Here is an 18,007-nt window from a genome sequence, read left to right on the forward strand (position 1 = left end):
ATAAGTAAGAGGGAGCATGAAGGGTTTCATCAGTAGTGTGTGTTCACACACGCTGTTAGTGGTGAAGTTGAATGGAGAGACTATAAGGAAGCCTGCCTCATCTTCACACTTGACATTATTTCTTCAGTGACTGACATTCACAGGGTGGCAGGCCCCTGAGTGCTTTGCCATGGTCCTGTGTTATAGTGGAAAAAAATTGGTGTCATTTGCTGATTGCTTCTCAGGGAAGAAGAGAAATGTGCACTGTACAAGATTCACATCTCCTGTCTCCTGGTGACTGCCATAGCTGACTTGGGGAGGTAAATCTTTTCACTGGACCCCATTGTCTGACATGCACTAGACAATGAAGAAGAAGACACATTCCCTTAGGACTCCCCCTGAGATGTGTTGGACCACACATCTACACACAGGAGTCTAGGCAAAGGAAAGATGAGAGGATGCTCTCTGAGCTGCATATATCTTAGTAAAGATATAATAACCACTTAGTAAAACTCATGAAAAGTCTTTGAATTGCCTATTGAGCTACTGCAAAAGTTGTTGGCTACTGTTGTGTGCACTTGAGTAGTGATTAAGATGTCCTTGAGGGGAGGGGGGCATGGAGAGATATCCCAAGGAGGCAGCCATGACCTCCAATGCTGGTCCTGCCCCTGAGGAGCTAGCTAGCCATCTTATCTAGAAGAAAGAGGCTTAACCTGGCTCAGTCCTGCAAGCTGGTTAAGATAAGAGAGGCCAATCTCTTGAGGCACTGACCTTGGAAGGCAGGAAGGTTAGCAAGAGATAACAGGAGTGCAGGAGACACTCTGATCCCAATCTCATTAGAGGATTAAGTTGAAGAAGGGAGCTAGGACAGACAGCTGAGTAAATTTAGAAGGGTCCAGGGTCTCTTATTCAGCAGTCAGCTTGGCTGGCCAGAGCTCTACCCTTAGGAAAGGAACAGGGCTCACTGGGAAGAGCTAGGAGCCAATGACTTTAAATCCAAGGAATCTCTTTTCTACCCTTTTCTTCCTGGCTCTTAAGGTTCATAGAGAACTTATTCAGCTTTTAAAAAGAGATTTATAGAGGCTGGAAGAACTTGTTTTTTTCAAAAGCAATGCTCTAGAAAAATGAAGGGTGAAAGCATTATCAAACTTGGAAGGTCAAAGCTGAATGAAAAAGGAAATAAAAAGGATGAGGACATGATTGCTCACAAAGTATGGGGACGATTTTTATTGTAAATATGAGGGGAATTATAGTCAAAGGCAGAAACTTCTGGGACAGTCCAGAGTGAACATGACACAGTGTCTGGATATGGGGGGATAGTAGCAGGAACAGAAAGGGAAGAGTGGGGGGAGAGAGGGTAAACAAAAGAAGAAAAGGCCAGCATAGAAAACTGGCTGGATTGTATAGGGAAAGGCAAGTGGGGAAGGCTCAGACACAGGGCTGGAGAAGTTTAGGGTAGGGGGCAGGAGAATGCCAGTCACAGCATGTAATAGGTAATGCCTAAGGGATTCTTGACTCAATAAATAGGCACATCAGTTAGAGTTAGGCATTTGTCTCCAGTTTGAGACCCAACATAAGCCAGTACCCCAAGCCAACTCTGTTCACCTGTCCTCAATAAGCCAATTAAACAAAACCAAAACAATAATGAAAAGCCGAAAAAAAGATTTATTCAGTATGGACACATTGGGAACAGGGCAAAAGGAAGGCAGTGAACTCCTAAGTCAATCTTGGGGGTCGTGAAGTGAGATGGAAGTTTAAAGGGCCAAGGATAAACAGTCTAGATCAAAGTATCATCCTGCCCCCCAGTGACCTATCACTGCTTAGGCTTGTTAAAATTGTGTGAAATCTCTTTCCAAGAGACACTTTCACAGTCTGGCTTGTGTGTTTTTCTTCTCCCAGCATGTGATTCCTGGGGAAATTCCCCTTTCTTTGGGGTCATTGTATCAAAAGCCTGGTAGTCAGTTTGAAAGACACAAGTGTCTCTTTAGAATATCTTTATATCTGCCAGGTCACTTACAAAAAGGGTCATGTTTTCCTTTATTCTGGAAAAAGCTCTCATTTTGATTTTGTATTTGCATTCCTGGAGTCAGATAGATGAGTGTCCACAGCAAGCTGCCTGATATAAGCCTGCAACAGCCTCCACATGTGAAGCCTGTGGGTGAGAGCTGTCTTTGTTCAGTTCTTTAACCATTGCTTGGTTATATGGAGATATTTCACTCCCTTGAAAGAGCTGAGACTCAAAATCAAACTACTTCTGGAAATACCTGATCACTACTGAGAGGGTGCAGGGCCCAGTCTTTGCATACTGATCTACTTGGTGAGTGTGTAGTGTGCAGGGGTGTGAATGAGAGAGCATAGTCACGCTTAAACAGCAAGAAGGGTGCAAATTTTCAGTTTGAGGTTTGCACTGTAGAGGAAAGATGAAATGAGCTAGTGGGTTTCCGGAGGAAGTCACACTCTTTGGAACTTCAGGCTCAAGACTTAAGTTTCTGGTTGGCACCTAACTGGCTTGGGTCCTCCTCTCATGCCTGATGTCCTGCTGGAGAGAACTTGAGGGGTCAGGGATGTGGCAGTTCTCCATTCTGTGCCTCTGTGTACTCATGGCTTCTGTGACTACAGGTCAGGTGACAACGGAGGAAGCCAGTTGGTGGAGGGACGTGAAAAGTCAGATCACTTTAGCTTAGCAAGCAGAGAAGCTGCCCTAGGTCCTTTAAGACAGTCATCTGGCATAGCTACTTTCCTTGGCCAAGGAATCTGCTCTCAGCATCCTTCTGCCTGCATAACTCATGATTTTTCTCTTCTGGATTTAGGTCAGTTGGCTACACATGGGGTTGTCCACCTTCATCTTAGCCTGTCTGTGTTTCAGACACCACAGTCTCTTTGTTGGAGCAAAAGCCAAGATGGGGTCTGGTACCACGTGGTCAAGCTAAGACCCTGCGCTGCATCTTGAAGAATTCTCAGTATCCCTGGATGAGCTGGTATCAGCAGGATCCCCAACAACAACTGCAGTGGCTGGTCACTCTACGGGCTCCTGGGGACAAAGAGGTCAAATCTCTGCCTGGCGCTGATTACTTGGCCACACGGGTCACTGATACAGAGCTGAGGCTAGAAGTGGCCAACATGACCCAGGGCAGAACCTTGTACTGCACCTGCAGCAGAGACACAGTGGTAAGCTCTGTGGGGGCATTGCATCAAAAACCACACAAGCACTGTGCTGCCTCCCAGTCCTTGATCCTCCGCAAGCCCTTTCTACCCAGACTTCTCAACCCCTTGCCCTAGCAAAAAGTGCACCCTCCCTGATGATTTACCACTTGTTGTGCCACATGGCAACTTAACCTTGTGTGTAGAGAGCTCAGAGCACAGACTTTGGGCCTCCCACTTGTGAGGTTGGAAGATGTCTCTTACCCTCCTGCACTTCAGTTTCTGATTTTGTAGAGTGTAGGCAACAAATGTGGCAAGGCAGTTATGAGGATCAAGCAACACAGTTCAGGTGGACTTTTTAGTAGGACATGATGCTGAGCAGCAAAAAATAAAACCCAGGCAGCTGCTGTGAGCTCTTCCTTCCACAAAACGCTTGGTGAAAAGCAGGTTGCATGAGATGCCGGTATCAACTCCCAGTGTGGGGCTGGGATTAAGACCTTCCCAGAGCTCAGATTAACATGGGCTGAATTTCAGAATGTGCAGCTCAGACTACACCCTTTAAATAAATACCATTGTTTCACCCTTTACGTAAATACCCTTGTTTCTGTGATGCCCAAGTTTTTGTTACCAATACCCACTTTGACCTCACAACTCAATCTTAAAATGTTCTTTGTATCCCTTTAATAGTTCAATTTATTTTGCATTAATTATGCTATTATACATAAAATATTGTTTCAATATGCCATTTAACATAGCAAAGCTCAAAGCTACTTAATCTAGATTTTTTTCTTGCCAATTACCAGTTTAGTCAAAGCAGTTAAAAAAAATTAAAAAACAAAAACTACAACAAAAAAACTGATGAGCACTGTGCCTAAACCAGAGGTGAGCTATTTGAACTCATCTTTCAGAAAATATACCCCTCGGGAAAAAATATAAGGGTCTAGAATTGTCATTTAGGGCTCAGTAAATGTCCTAAAAATGCCTTAAGGCAGAACTAGATTCGCAACCCAACAAGACCACTCCTGTAAAAGTAACTTTCATTCTCCCGGTTCAGTTGTTGTCTTGGAAGCTTACTGCCTCCCTCTGCCAGTCCTAGAAGCTTCTAGTCTCTGTACAATCTAACCTAGGCATAGAAGGTTTGAAGCCTCTCGACTTACTGCTTAGTAAGCTCACCCTTACTTGTTCTTCCAGAGCTCTGGGCTGGCTGGTTCAACTCGGCTATTCTGGCTCAAACTCCTCTCACAGCTGACTTATTCAGTCTACTCTAATCTCTCAGCCCCTTCTAATTTTCTGGCTCATTCTGTCTCTACCTATGTTTAACTTGTTCTCTCTTTAACCTGTCTCTGTTTATCTGTCCTGGTAAAACTGCCTCCTCTCTCTGCACTGCCCATTAAGTAGCTTCCCTTTTCTTTCTCTTCTCCTGAGAGTTTGGCAAATCTTATTCTGTCAAGTCTTTCAGTGATTTGTCACCTTCTCTGCCAGTCTCGTCATTTTCAAGCATGGGTCCTTCCTTTTACAAAATAACTTTACCTTTATTGCTTGGAATTAAAGGTGTGTGCTACCTGAGTCTAAGCTTTTCTTTACCTGAATCTTGCTATTTATCAGGCTGGCCTTAAACTCAGATCTGCTTGCCTCTGTCTCCTGGATTAAAGGCATGTTTGTATTCCAGCTCGATCACACAAACCTAGAAGGTCTTCGGATGTGATCTCTTGCCAGAACAACCATGTTCTGAATTAACATTCATTCCTCTACACACCCCCAGGTAAAGAGCAGAACAAGGAGGCTCAATAGCCAAGCAAACAGGAATTTCATAATCACAGAGCAAGGCTGGGGTCGGCAGGGGGAGCAATGGAGGAAGAGGGAAGAAAGAAGATCAGAAAAGGAAACAAGAAAAAGACAAGGGAAGGAGGGGGAGGAAGGAGAGGAAGACAGTAGAGTGAACTAGTATGAAGCATATACATCCTGAACCAGATCTGAGGTAGGTGTGGGCAACTGAAAGTTATGAGAGTGAGCAGCAATTAAGACAAATCAAGACTACCTCTTTGGTTGAGGTAAGGTTACCTCAGCACTGTGGGGAATGAAGGGTCTTTCCACTAGGGGGCACTATTTACCCATAATTCTTCATGGCAGTCAAGTTTATTTGGTAGACCCTCATCTATCTCATCTACTCCTTCAGTTCATCTGCCTGTGGCACTGAATTGCCTTATGCTGGAGTTGCACGCTAACCCAGAGGGCACCAGAGCCCTGGCCCATGAGTTTCTGTTGGTGAACTTTTCTAAAACTGTGCTGTTGAAAAGGCCACTTTTTATAAGACTCTCAGACATTGTTTCTAGAAAACTGTTCCTCCAGAAATGGTGCCAGGGATACTTGGAGGACTCTCCTTCAGTTCCCCCACTTTCACAGTAGCTTTCAATGCTTTTCTGGGACCCTCCATGTTTCTCTCACATATGTGTTAATTCTCTCACACAGCAGCACATTCATCGTGTCCCATTTCAAAATCAGGAGGAAGATTGACAGCAGGTAGGCCAGGTAGGAATAAAATCACAGAGTCCTAAAAACATTTTGTTAGTGGAGGGAGTGTGGGGTTCAGATGGAAGGAGCTAGTTAGGTGCTTGAATCTCACAGAGGAATGGTAGGTGACAAGGGTGATTTAAAAATGAGCCGTGAATGGCAAATATGGAGGTGCAGAACCTGAATCTCAGACAAGAGGCCGGGTTGCTTGTGAATGAAAACCATCTGGTTAGTTCACCTCACTGCAAACGTTGGTATGGATCCTTTCCTGAGGTTGGTGTGAAATTTCACAACTTCCCATTGTAGACTCTAAGGTTATCCAAATCATACAACTGGACATGTGCAGATTCTGCTCCCAGACTGGTGTACACTGCCAGCAGAAAGTCTGAAAAATGCACTTTTATTTGCTCATGTAACCCAGGCTGGCCTCATATAGCTGAGGCTGTCCTTAAACTCCTAATCATCCTGTTTCAGCCTCCCAAGGGCTGAGATTGTAAATTTCTGCTTCTGTACCTCGAAAAGTATTCTTTTAAAACATTAAACTTATAAATATGAATGAGATACCATGTGATGACTCAACACTCACATTTTGAGATGTTCAAAAGTTAAATATATCTATGTCCTGAATTTTTATGGTAAAAACATCAAAAGTTCTTTCTTGAGATGTTTAGAGATACAGCGTGTATACTTGCTGATACTCCCTTACTGTGCAATGGCATAACAGAGCTTCCTCCTATCTGACTAGAGCTCAGCCCACACTGATCCATGTCTTCACTTCTCTCCTTCTTCCTCACTTTCCCAGCCCCTGGTAACCTAACCACCATTTCATTCTTTGTGTGGCTGAATGGTATTATGCTGGGCATATGTGCTACATAGTTTCATACATTCATTTTATGGAAACTCAGTTTTCATTTCTTGGTTATTGCAATAAACATGGTATTGTTGGCTCATATGAACTTCCACTTGAAAAAAATTTGAAAAGCTTCAGTATTGTTTTCTGTAGTGGCTATATAAATTTACATATGCATCAGTATTTTAATGGGGCTCTTTTTTTCCACATCCCCACTAGCATTTGTTATCTAATTTTTTTTTAAACAAGAGCCATTCTTATATGTACGTGTGTGTGTGTGTATGTGTGTGTGTGTGTGTGTGTATACATATATACCCATTATTATTCTTTCGGGCTCCACGATCTAATAAGTCAGAAATATTTCTGAAGAAATAATTCCAAATACACCAAGGTAACTGGCACTTGAGAACAACCTCACTGCTATTATGAGAAGTCAGCATCATCTTTGGGAGAATGAAAACTGAGCCCAGAAGATTAGACAGAGATGTAAGGATGTTGGCGAAATAGAATTTAGAATCATGTCAGTCATTAGTTAAATAGGAGACCATGAATATCCATTGGGGACTGGAGAACTTTCAGCTTTATTTACATGAAGGTGGTAACCAAGAGGGTTGAAGGTAGCTCCAAAGACAAAAAATTTGCTTTGTAATTTTTGCTCAGCCCTTGGAGGTTGAAACAACAGTCCGTCTCCTATTTTACATTTAAGGACGCTGCTATCATTCTGGGTTAAAAGCAGAACATGTACAGCCAAATTACGTCAGAATATCCATTGGTACTCTGTGATTCTGTGGAGTTTAAAACAATCTCTCCTCTGATCAAGAGGTATATAGGGAACATTCAAATGTACCTATGTACATTTGTGTCCTTTAAGATTCATGTTGAAACTCACCTCATGAACAGTGGTGTTTGAGGTGAAGGCTACATTTTCATGGATGTGAGTAGCATCTTATATAGAGGCTTCAAGAACTAAATGGTTTCTTATTTTTTGCCATTATGCATTCTTCCATTTGAGGATGTATCAAAACTGCTGTCATTGGACTCTAAAGGCTTGTTTTCCACTTGTAGTTTACAAGTTTCTAGTTTTATTTTTTAATTTTTATTAGTTACAGTTTATTCACTTTGTATCACAGCTGTAGTCCCCTCTTAACCCCTCCCAATCCCGCCCTCTTCTTCTTCTAGACCCCTCTCCCAATCCAATGATAGGGAAGGACCTTCTCCTCTTATCAGGTCTCATCAGGACTGGCTTCATTGTCTTCCTCTGTGGACTGGTAAGGCTGTTTCCCCCTCAGGTGGAGATGATAAAAAAGCCAGCCCATGAGTTCATGTCAGAGACAGACCCTGTTCCTATTACTGGGAAACCCTCTTAGACACTGAGCTGCCATGGGCTACATCTGAGCAGGGGTTCTGGATTATCTCCATGCATGGTCTTTGGAGTATCAGTCTCAGAAAAGACCCCTGAACCAGACTTTTTGGTTCTGTTGCTCTCCTTGTGGAGCTCCCCTCTAGGTCTTTCTATCTCCCTCTTCTTTCATAAGATTCCCTGCACTCTGTCCAAAGTTTGGCTATGAGTCTCAGTATATGTTTTGATATCCTGCTGGGTAAAGTCTTTCAGAGGCCCTCTGTGATAGGCTCCTGTCCTGTTCCCTGTTTTCTCCCTCTTCTGATGTCTGTCCAGTTTGCCTTTCTGAATGAATATTGAGCATCTTACCCAGGGTCCTCCTTCTTGTTTAGCTTCCTTATATGTACAGATTTTAGTATGTTTATTCTATATTATATGTCTAAGGTCCACTTATAAGTGAGTATATACCATTTTTTAAAGCATCCCAAATGGACTAAAATAATAGGTTTAAGGAGATGGTAACATGGATTCTCAATGAGCTCTTGACTGTGCTCTGAGTGCCTTCAATGTGTTAATACCATTCTATGCAACTTGAGTCTTAGCTGTGTTATTCATTCTCACTATCTGGAAGTGTCACTGGTCTCATCTTAATCCATCACAAAACATAGGACCAGAGAAGTATGTTGAGGATTTGTGTCTTCACTTTGTAATCACTACCATCTTTGGATTGCCTTTGTGACTTAAGCATTCTACCTTCCCTCTCACTAAATTTATTTCCAATAAAAGAAGTTACTTCTTAGAGCTTATGGTAAAACAGACAGCACCCAAACTTGTGGAATTCAGAAACCTCAGCTGCAGTGTACCAGTGGTGAAGACTTCACAGTTGCTTAAGCTGGAAAACATTTTAATACAATTTAAAACTTGCTTAATACTACTAGTTTCTCCTGTAACTAAAATTTCACTTCATAAAAAAAGTGAAGAATGACACACTCATTTTCACACTTAGTGATTCACACAGTTTTGGTTCCGGAACTCTTAGGTGAAGCTTAGATGGTTTGGAGGTTTTAGAACCTCTAAGAGGACAAGATTTGGCTCAGAACTTTCTGTACTGAAAAGCTCCAGTGGTCTACTTGTAATTGCTACAGATTGTCTTTGCTGCTGCTTTTTAATTCTCTAGACAACTGGCCAAAGAAAACTACCATGGAAACCTGTCAGTTAAATCTTTGTGTATCTGACCAGATCTGTGGAAATGATAAGGAAAGAGAAGACAGAAGAAGAATGCTTGCTTGAGTGAAAAACAGAACAAAGTAGAGTTTCTGAGGTAGCTACTGTGGAGTCAATGCATGGGAGCAAAATAGAATGGCATGGGTGGGTAAGGATGCTTTGATGAAACCCATTACTCTGAATATTTACCTCAAAACATTAACTACATGAAAAGACAGATGTAGGCTGGGAAAATTACTTCTGCAACTCCTATTTATCTGCTGTTATAAGTTCCAGTGAACTTTGCAAATAGACACCCCAAATGAGTGAGCAAGCTTTATCCATGTTTGCTATTAGAATTGTGTGTATCTGAGACAGTGCAGTGTCTATTCCAGTCCTCATTTTTAAGCTCTTCTTCTAATTGATTCCTCTAATTAGCTCATTCATTGTCAGAAAACCTTTTCCAAAATGATGTGTTTAACTTTCTGAAAACATGCCTAACTCAGTACTAGTGGTAGGGAATTTGATACCCCTAGATGACTGTGGCCCCTTTTCAACAATCCTATTATCAGCTGCATTGAGAAATGACAAGTCTTGAGTTTCTCGTTTTCAGTGATGGGAGAGAGAGGGTGTATGTGAAGTGACTACTAAATCGCTGCATGCACAGAGGAAGTTGGCTGGTGTGCCTGTCACAATCCAATGAGCCCATTTATTTTGATTGTGAGATTGGGTAGGAGCACAAGATGTGTCATGTTTCAGAATGCTTGGTGTTGTTGGAGCTCAATTATTTTTTATGGTAGCTTCAATCCAGGGCATGTAGTGAAAGATGCTAGCGTAGATGCCAACATCAGCTCTCAAAACACAGCCATCTGCGTAAGTCAGGATTCCATAAAGTACATCATCGCAGACTGCTGGAGCAGCTGAAACTTCCTGCCAGAAAGAAGAAAACCAGGTCATCTTTCTGGCAGAAGATAAAAAAAAAAATTACATACTGAAGCAAGGCATGGAGAGTAAACTAATAAATTGGGATGGATGGGTTGGTGGGAGTCTCCCTTTATCTGAGGAATAGGGGAGGGAGGGAAAGGGCTATGGTTAGGATATAAAGTGAATAAGTAAATAAAGTTTAAAAAGATTATGTTACCTTGCAGGGCAGCCTTCGTCCTGGCACAATGCCCACACAGATCATGTTTTCTTTGATGTCATAGGATTTATAGGCATTATGACACTCATCCTTGGAGATTACAGAGATATTCACAGTCTGCAGTAAGTCAGGGTCCTTGGCTAGAGAAAAGAGGGATATCATAATTCTCATGAGTTCTCTTAAGCACCAAAGTGCAGTTTTGCTTCCTTCTTTCCCACGTTTGTTCTATTATCAGAAAAGGAGTTCAAATTTTGAGAAATGAGAACCAAGAAGTTTAAACAATAAGTATACAGGAGATTATTAAATTAACAACTTGTCATAAAGCAACTGTCTATCCGTTTAAGAGGGTGGTTTGTATATTTGAGATAGTCTTGCAACAAAATGAAGCAAATTGCTTCAGTTTTTTTCTTTTTTTCTGGAAATGGAAACATTTAGAGTGTCTTTTGTTATACAAATTTTGGAGCCTGAGGGAATTTAGAAATATGTGGTCTAATTTCTTATTTGTCAGATGGTTAAGCTACATAATTATCTGGTAAGTAACAGCAACAATTAATAATAATAATTATTATTATGATAATAAATAGTCACCCAAGACACTAATAAAAGGAAAAACCCCAACCAGACTAAGTAGTACAATATAATCAGCTTAACATGGTGTCTTCTGGTTCCTAATTAATTCAACCTGCTTCTTTTCCATCAAAGTCTCACGAGCATTGCCTGCAATGCATACCCGTAAGAAAAGTTGTCTAACTTGTCCTGGATACAGAGATCAAAGCAGCATCGATCTATAGGCGGTCTTCTTAGGGAGTCTTTATGTTTTGAGATTTAACTTTTTCTTAATTTATTTGAATGTCTTTACTTGAAAACATGACACTAATTTTTGAAAGTAAACATTGAGCTCCTTTGCTTCACTTTCTACTATAACAATAATTTCACAGCTCCACGCTCATTTCGAGAGTTATTTTAGAATTGTTTGCTTTGTGAAATAAATCAAATTAAGGTTCATGTTTTCTTTCTGTGTGTGTGGAGGGGGAGTCGCTTTCCTTCTCATACCCAGGTTATCATTTTCGGGTGGTCATGAGCATATAGAAATTTATTCTTCTAAGCATTTTTGTGATTTTAATTATACAATATATTATTATTTATTATAATAACTCTTCAGATGTATCTTTTAATTCAATTCTACATAATGATATACTATCTGATTTCCCACAATGTTATGGTTTATCTTATATTTGATTTATTATACATTTTATATTTCAAGGACTTGAGCCATTCATTGCTTGAAATGGTTTGAAAGCCTTCGACGGTGTTGCATTTCATCTTAGAGTGAAGAAATTGAAATTCTGAGAGAGATGAAGTGCTGTTACACATCAAGTTAGGCCTAGACATATATATATATTTTCTTTGAAGCTATTTCTTTCATATTCATAAACAAAGAAGATAGAAAGATACAACAGAAAAAAGACTTGAAAGTCTCCCAATGCATTGAAGGAAAAGGAAATGGTGAAAGCAGAAGCTTGAAGGAAGTCCTATAAAAGCAGAACTGCAGAAGCTTAGAGGGGAATCCCAAGAAAATACCAGAAAATCAGATGTCATCACTTAATGCCTTGAACTCACTGCTGTCACATAGATTGTAGGCCCAAGTCGAGACAGAGCATTCTGTATCCACAGGCACGATATGTTGTGGCAGCTTGACCGTTTTCACGTATCTGCTAGGTCTAATTATTCTTGACAGTTTGATTAACATCACGTCATACAAAATAGAAGAGGCTGAGTAGGATGGATGACGGATTATTTTCTCATAGCCAGACACTTCCACATTCTTTTCAGTGGGATCTGTTGGGCTTGTGACCCCAAGAATCACCCGAAGTTTCCTAGAATGATAAGGATGTTTATAAACCGCTTATCAAAGTTTCTGCAATCATATGGACCTTAATTAGCCTTCCCTAAATAACATTCCTAGAAGATCTTCCTTGCCTCATTTCTTGAGAGTGATATACAGGTTAATGGGTCTATAGCTAAGCTCAGAATTCAAAGAACAAAATGGTCTGAGGTCCTTATCACTCACGGTAAATTGCAGTGTGCAGCTGTGATCACCCAAAGAGGATGTATCAGGACTCCAGTGCAGGGCAAATAATCAGACATCAGGTAGACCAAGTAGGGGGGTGTGGCACCAGCTACGTGATCTGCATTATAGGCAAAGGTACCTGAAAAGAAAACAATGCAATTAAAAAAATTAATAACTAAGAAAACCCTTGAAACAAAAACAAAAAGTTCAAAACTACAACAAAGTAAAAAAAAAAATGGAAATTAATTCACTAGCTTCAAGTTATTGAACCCTCCTCTTAAGCACTTCCAAGTGGTTAATCAAGTCTTTAAAGTGACTTATTTTGTTCTGAAGAAAATTACAGGTAATAGAAAAACCTACATTAAAAAGTGTTTATCCTTTTAATTGTAAAGAAATATTCTTTCATTTGAAATATGAGTTTTCTAAGGCCTTGTAAGAAAGTTTAATGAATAGAACACTTGCTGAGCAAACCTGGTAACCTGAGTTTGATCTCCTCAGAATCAAAGATAGAATGAGATCATCCACCTCATAAAGCAGCCCACATTACAAATGTACCATATCAATGTGCCCCACCCCACCAATCTTACATACATAATAATAAAGAAATGATGCTTACAAGAAATACAATCTCTCTCTTTTATATAATTAAGTGGAAACTGTTAGACTTACTAAATACTAAACCATTTCACCAATTTTAGAATGTTGTTAACATTTGGATTTAAAATGCCCTCTGTAGGCTCACATGTTTGAACACTTGAGTGCCAGCTGGTGGTGATCTTTGAGGAAGTAGATCCCTTGGGAGGAAGTGCTGAGATTGATAGCTTAGTCCACTTCCTGCCCAGTCTCTGATCTGTCTGGATGTGAGCAAGCAGCATCATGCTTCTGCTACCATTTCAGAAGTTGCTCTTATCATCATGCCTTCCACAACATAATGAACTGTACCCCAACTCATGAGCCAAATGGATCTTTTCTCCTTTGTGTTGCTTTTTGTTAGTTCTTTGGCCACAGCAATGCGAAGAGTATCTATCACAAGCACTTTCACAAGTCATCCCTCTCTTTCCAACAACTGTACCATGGACAATTAAAGGCAGTACCCATGGGGGGGGCAGAACAAATGCTTGCAGAGTCTGAGAACAACAAGGGAGTAATTCTGTCAATTAATGTTAAGCACTAGTGTATGCCAGGCTGTGTTTAGGAGCTTTAGTTAGCTTGTGAATAAAATAGATATTAAGAATTGAGTTTCCAACTTTCAGATCTATGAGAAAAGTAGTGTTTGTTGCTCAAGCCGCCCAGACTATGGTACTTATTTTGGCAATCCAAGGAGACTGAAACATTCAGCAAGGTCACTGCCTGCTCCTATCATAGATCCACTTTCAAGTCAGCTTGCTTGTTTAGTGTTGAGTTTTAATATATCGTTGCGTTTTTGGACACAGATATCTTAGTAGATATGTTTTACAAATATTGTCACCTAGCCTGTATCATGTATCAGTTCCTCATGGATCTGGATGCTTTTGGTAGTACCCATTTGGTTCACTACCTATAACTTCTTCTACCTTGGGAGCACCTTGAAGATAGAAATGTACGCTTTAAATGTGTGGATTCTCCAGAAAATAAAACATATTCCAGTTCTGAGGAAGGTTTGTGTGGTTTAAAACAATGGCTGGTTCTTTAAAATACATGGATTAAAACTGTCATGAACATCATAGCTAAAATATTTCAAAGAGACATTAAGTGCTCTGCAAAAGAGTTAATGTCAGTGCCAGAGTACAGAGTATAAATGCTGTGCTCTCAAACATCTAAATTGGTAAACATTAAAAAAAAATAAACATAAAACCTAAGTAAATAAACTATCATGCTAGATGGTGGTTAAAGCTACAGGGATAAAGTTAGGCCCAGTGAAAGATGGAAAATCAGTACCAGTTGTGTGTGTTTGGGGGGGAGGGTGTCAGCCCATGAAGTCAAGCATCATGCAACAACCAATGGCTAGGGTTGACCTAACAGGCAGAAAACAATGCCATGGAGGCAAAGGAATCAGATCATCAGGTATGTGAGGCCAGAGACTCCAGAAAGAGAAAAAAAATCTATCTACAGCCAGATTAAAATATCTAGGTCTTGTTTAAGGAAAATCACAGAGGCTAGTGTGGCTCATGGCATGAGTTAAGGATGATGGTGGTGGAGAATGATATAGAAAGGATAGGGGGGGGGTCTGTGCAATGTTGGAATTGTGCAGACTTGTATTCTAAATGAAGGTGTGGCCACTTTAAGATTTAAAATGAGTGGCCATGACAGCACCGTGTTAGAATCCTTTGAAGCAGAGCATACCAAAATGGAGGGGCCAATTAGAAGAGTAAATGGATACTCCAGTGAAGAGATGTTGGTTTGGAGCCTCATGACTAGTGGGTATGTTGAGATGTGATTGATTTAGGGTATGTTTAGAAGATAGAACAATCATTTCCCTAACACAGTGGACATGTGGTGTGGAGCTGAACCATATCAGGACATATTCAACTTTAAGTCTGCTGGTACACTCCTTCATTGGATTCCTCTTTTAACCTGGGCTTTCACTTCCTGTTTCTGTGCCACAACATCTCATGCTCCAGAAGGTCCAGAGACAGCTTCTAATGTGAAATGTATCTCTCAGAGGGGTGCCAATGTCCAAGGCTCCCTCAAAGTACATAAGCAATCAACTTGAAATGCAGAAGGCAGGTGTTGCCACAGGGAGCAACTAAATTGGGAAGGTACTTGGCAGGGCTTAGAGATAGATACTAAGGCTGAAATGATGCTGCCAGCATTTTTCTATCTCCCATGCCTTTCCAAGGACTCCTTTTTGGCAAATAGAGATGGCTGTGTAGATACTCACCAAGCAGAGTTGAAAGAATGCAGAGGAAGACAGATTTCATTATGATGTTGAAAGTCATTTTATGAGCTGGAGTTTAGCTGAGATGAAATACATATGATAAATCAAGAGAGAGATCGAAGTGAGAAAAAATATCCATGAATTATTTCAGTGGAGAGGTTTACTTTATGAAAAGGTACCAGTTGGGCTGGCGACACTGCAACCTACTGCTTTCTGCCACAGAGGTTGTGGTGGCCAAGCTGCCAGAGCATCAGAGATGGCCCTGGGAACAGCGGGATCAAAGGATCAAAGCCAGCCGTTCACCATCGTAGAGAGAGCTCTGGTGGCCCACAGTGTCAGCCCAACATTTTTTCCCAGTCGTTTTTCCATTAATTTTTTTCTTCTTACAATTTATTCATTTTATATCCCGATTGTAGCCTCCTCCCTTATCTCCTCCCGGTCCCACCCTTCCTCCCTTTTCTCCGGTATACCCTTCCTCCCTTTTCTCCGGTATCCCCTTCCCCTTGTCCGTTGAAAGGGGGTGTCCTTCTCTCTTGCCATCTGACCCTAGATTATCAAGTCTCATCAGGATTAATACCCCAGAAGCCAGGGCCCCAAGATGCGGGGCAGCCCGCCAAGTTGAGGTGGCCTGCTGCCCCAAGCAGTCCCAACAGATCACTGCAGCAGAAGCCCCAGACTGTAGCAATCTTAAGGAGTAGGGAAGGCCACCTCAACTCCCCACCCAGCCATCTTGAGGACCCCCCAAGCTGTGGTGAATTGATGCTGCCCCTCCCTCCTTGCAGCAGTGGAAATCTGAGTGGCCCACTGCCCCCCCCCCCCCCCCCCCCCCCCCCCCCCCAAAACAAAACCCATGAGCCCCCGGCCCCCCCCCCCCCCGACCACCCACCTCACACACAAATCAAGAGCTATGAGCAGCAGGCCACTAACATTCCAAATGCTTACTGTCAGTCCTACTTCCTGCCTAAGGGCAGTCAGCTCCTCCTTCCTACCCAGGAGCTGTGGAGGTGAGAGACAAAATGGCGGTTCCCGTCAGTACCTCAGTGGAAGCTGTCCACTTTGATTATTATTGCCTCAGCCAACTGCTATGGTAAGGGACATCTTTCCTGCTTCAGAATGCCCGCTGTTGCCATTAGAGCAGCCCATGATAACCACAATCTTTCCTGCTTAAGTCTACTGCCTTCATAGTGGATTCTGTAAATTTTGGACCTTGTAGACTTTATAACCCCTCAAGACAGAAAAGTGGCCAGACCTTTGCCCGAGGAAGCTCCAGCAGCCCAGATCCTCACCCCCCAGACTTCTGTAACTGTCATCTTCAGCCCCTCCGTAAGATTTATCCCAGATAATGCAAATTTGAGGTTAAAAGTCTTGGACAAAAAACCCCCACCAATTCCTGAACAAGAAAACCAAATAATCCCTGAACAGGAAAAAAGCCCATCAATTTCTGAGTTTCCCCAAGTTTAGGACTTGAAATCCCACCAAATCCACACTCTGGAAAACCCTGCCCTAGAAAGCTCCATCCATTAGTGAATCCTATATAAAGGTTGTACCTGCCCAGTTCCCTGCTTCCTTCTCATGGGAGCAGAGGCAGCCACTCTTAGAATTGTCCCTCTTCTCCTGGATTTGACCCTTCAATAAATCTTTAAGAGATTTACTGCCTGCAGTGTCTCAGTCATTAGAAGAAGAAAAGAAGAAACAAAGAAGGAGTGGAGCCCAGACTCCAAAGATCCTCAGCTCATCAGGAGTTGGAGCAACTCTTCCCTTGGGATCTGCAATGGCTGGGGATCAGGATCCTAGTCTCCTCAGCTCATTATGGGTTGAGGCGACTCTTTTCTTGGGAGCTGCAACAGCTGAAGGAGTGGGGCTGAGGCGCTCAAGCTCCTCAGCTCATCAGGGATTGGGGCAACCCTCCTCTGGGAACTACAGCATTTCTGTTGAGGAGGCCTCCTCTCAGAGCTGTGTACCTCCTTATTTCCTATGCCTCAAGATATACTTGGGATACTGTTCTACCCCAGAGCTGTGTGCCTCCTGGGCTTCTGTACCTCAGAATACTGTTGGGACACTGTCCTTCCCCAGAGCTGTGAGGTTCCTGAGTTCTCATGCCTCAGGATACCCTTTTCAGAACTGAGATAACATCTCAGCCCTCAGAGCTGAGTTTTCAGGACACCTTCCCACTCAATCAGGAAGGCAGTAAACCAGCAAACAAACAAACAAGCAAACTAAACAATATTTGGTGCTGTGACTCAGATGAGCTGCACTTCCATCTGAGTAGCAGAAGGCAGCAAACAATCAAATATAACAACAACCCTGTCAGAGTACAGAGTGATATCAAAGGAAGAAACAACTTGTCATAAACTTGGTCTCTCACTCTGTCTAGATCTTAGTTTTGCCGTCCTTTGAAGAAGTTAGTCAGAGAGCTGTTCACAATGTCTCCACAGGCTCCTGTTCTGTGACTTGTGGAGAAAGGCTGTTCTCTGAGCTGTATGCATGATGCAGACCCTCCTGTCTCTATGATGCTATCCCATTTGTGTAACACTGGTATCCATCAGGACTCTGACACTGACATTAACTACTGACATTAACCCCTCTGCAGGACACTGTCTCTTCAAAGTACTTTAGCTATCTTCTTAATGACACTCTTGATCCATGTATTTTAAAAAACCAGCCATTATTTTAAACCACACAAACCTTCACCAGAACTGGAACATGTTTTATGTGTTGTAGATTCTATATATTTAAGGCCTCCATTTCTATCTTCAAGGAGCTCTTTAGCTGGAAAAGTTGATAGGTAGTGAGGCAATTAGGTGCGACCAAAAGCATCCAGACCCAGAAGGAACTGATATATAATATAGACTATGTGACAATATTTGTAAAATACATCTGCTAAGATATCTGTATCCAAAAAAATATAAGGATAT

The 18,007-nt window shown here is 41.8% G+C and overlaps 1 protein-coding gene and 1 gene segment (V, D, J or C); one reads left to right on the forward strand and one right to left on the reverse strand.

Annotated features, from left to right (window-relative positions):
- The first annotated feature begins 2,543 nt into the window (after positions 1-2,543).
- On the forward strand, positions 2,544-3,258 carry LOC129672554 (T-cell receptor beta chain V region E1-like). The segment is given in 2 exon segments: positions 2,544-2,598; positions 2,846-3,258. Coding segments are annotated over 2 exon segments (468 nt in total).
- Positions 3,259-9,803: 6,545 nt separating this feature from the next.
- Positions 9,804-15,135, reverse strand: Prss58 (serine protease 58). The gene is made up of 5 exons (XM_055601993.1): positions 15,096-15,135; positions 12,236-12,374; positions 11,785-12,041; positions 10,165-10,304; positions 9,804-9,953 (listed from the first exon to the last, which is right to left on the reverse strand). Exons 1-5 carry the CDS (start codon positions 15,133-15,135, stop codon positions 9,804-9,806), a joined length of 726 nt encoding a protein of 241 aa, XP_055457968.1.
- Positions 15,136-18,007: the final 2,872 nt, after the last annotated feature.

This window comes from Psammomys obesus, unplaced genomic scaffold (assembly GCF_907164565.1).
Source record: "Psammomys obesus unplaced genomic scaffold, mPsaObe1.curated_primary_1811, whole genome shotgun sequence".
Taxonomy (NCBI): domain Eukaryota; kingdom Metazoa; phylum Chordata; class Mammalia; order Rodentia; family Muridae; genus Psammomys; species Psammomys obesus.

Bases quoted from the DNA above. Each gene is read 5' to 3' on its own strand.
- Prss58 (XM_055601993.1), bottom strand. From the start codon at position 15,135: ATGAAATCTGTCTTCCTCTGCATTCTTTCAACTCTGCTTG. The intron at 12,375-15,095 runs GTGAGTATCTAC...TTTTCTTTTCAG, and splicing joins CATTCTTTCAACTCTGCTTG to GTACCTTTGCCTATAATGCA. The intron at 12,042-12,235 runs GTGAGTGATAAG...TTATCATTCTAG, and splicing joins GCTGCACACTGCAATTTACC to GAAACTTCGGGTGATTCTTG.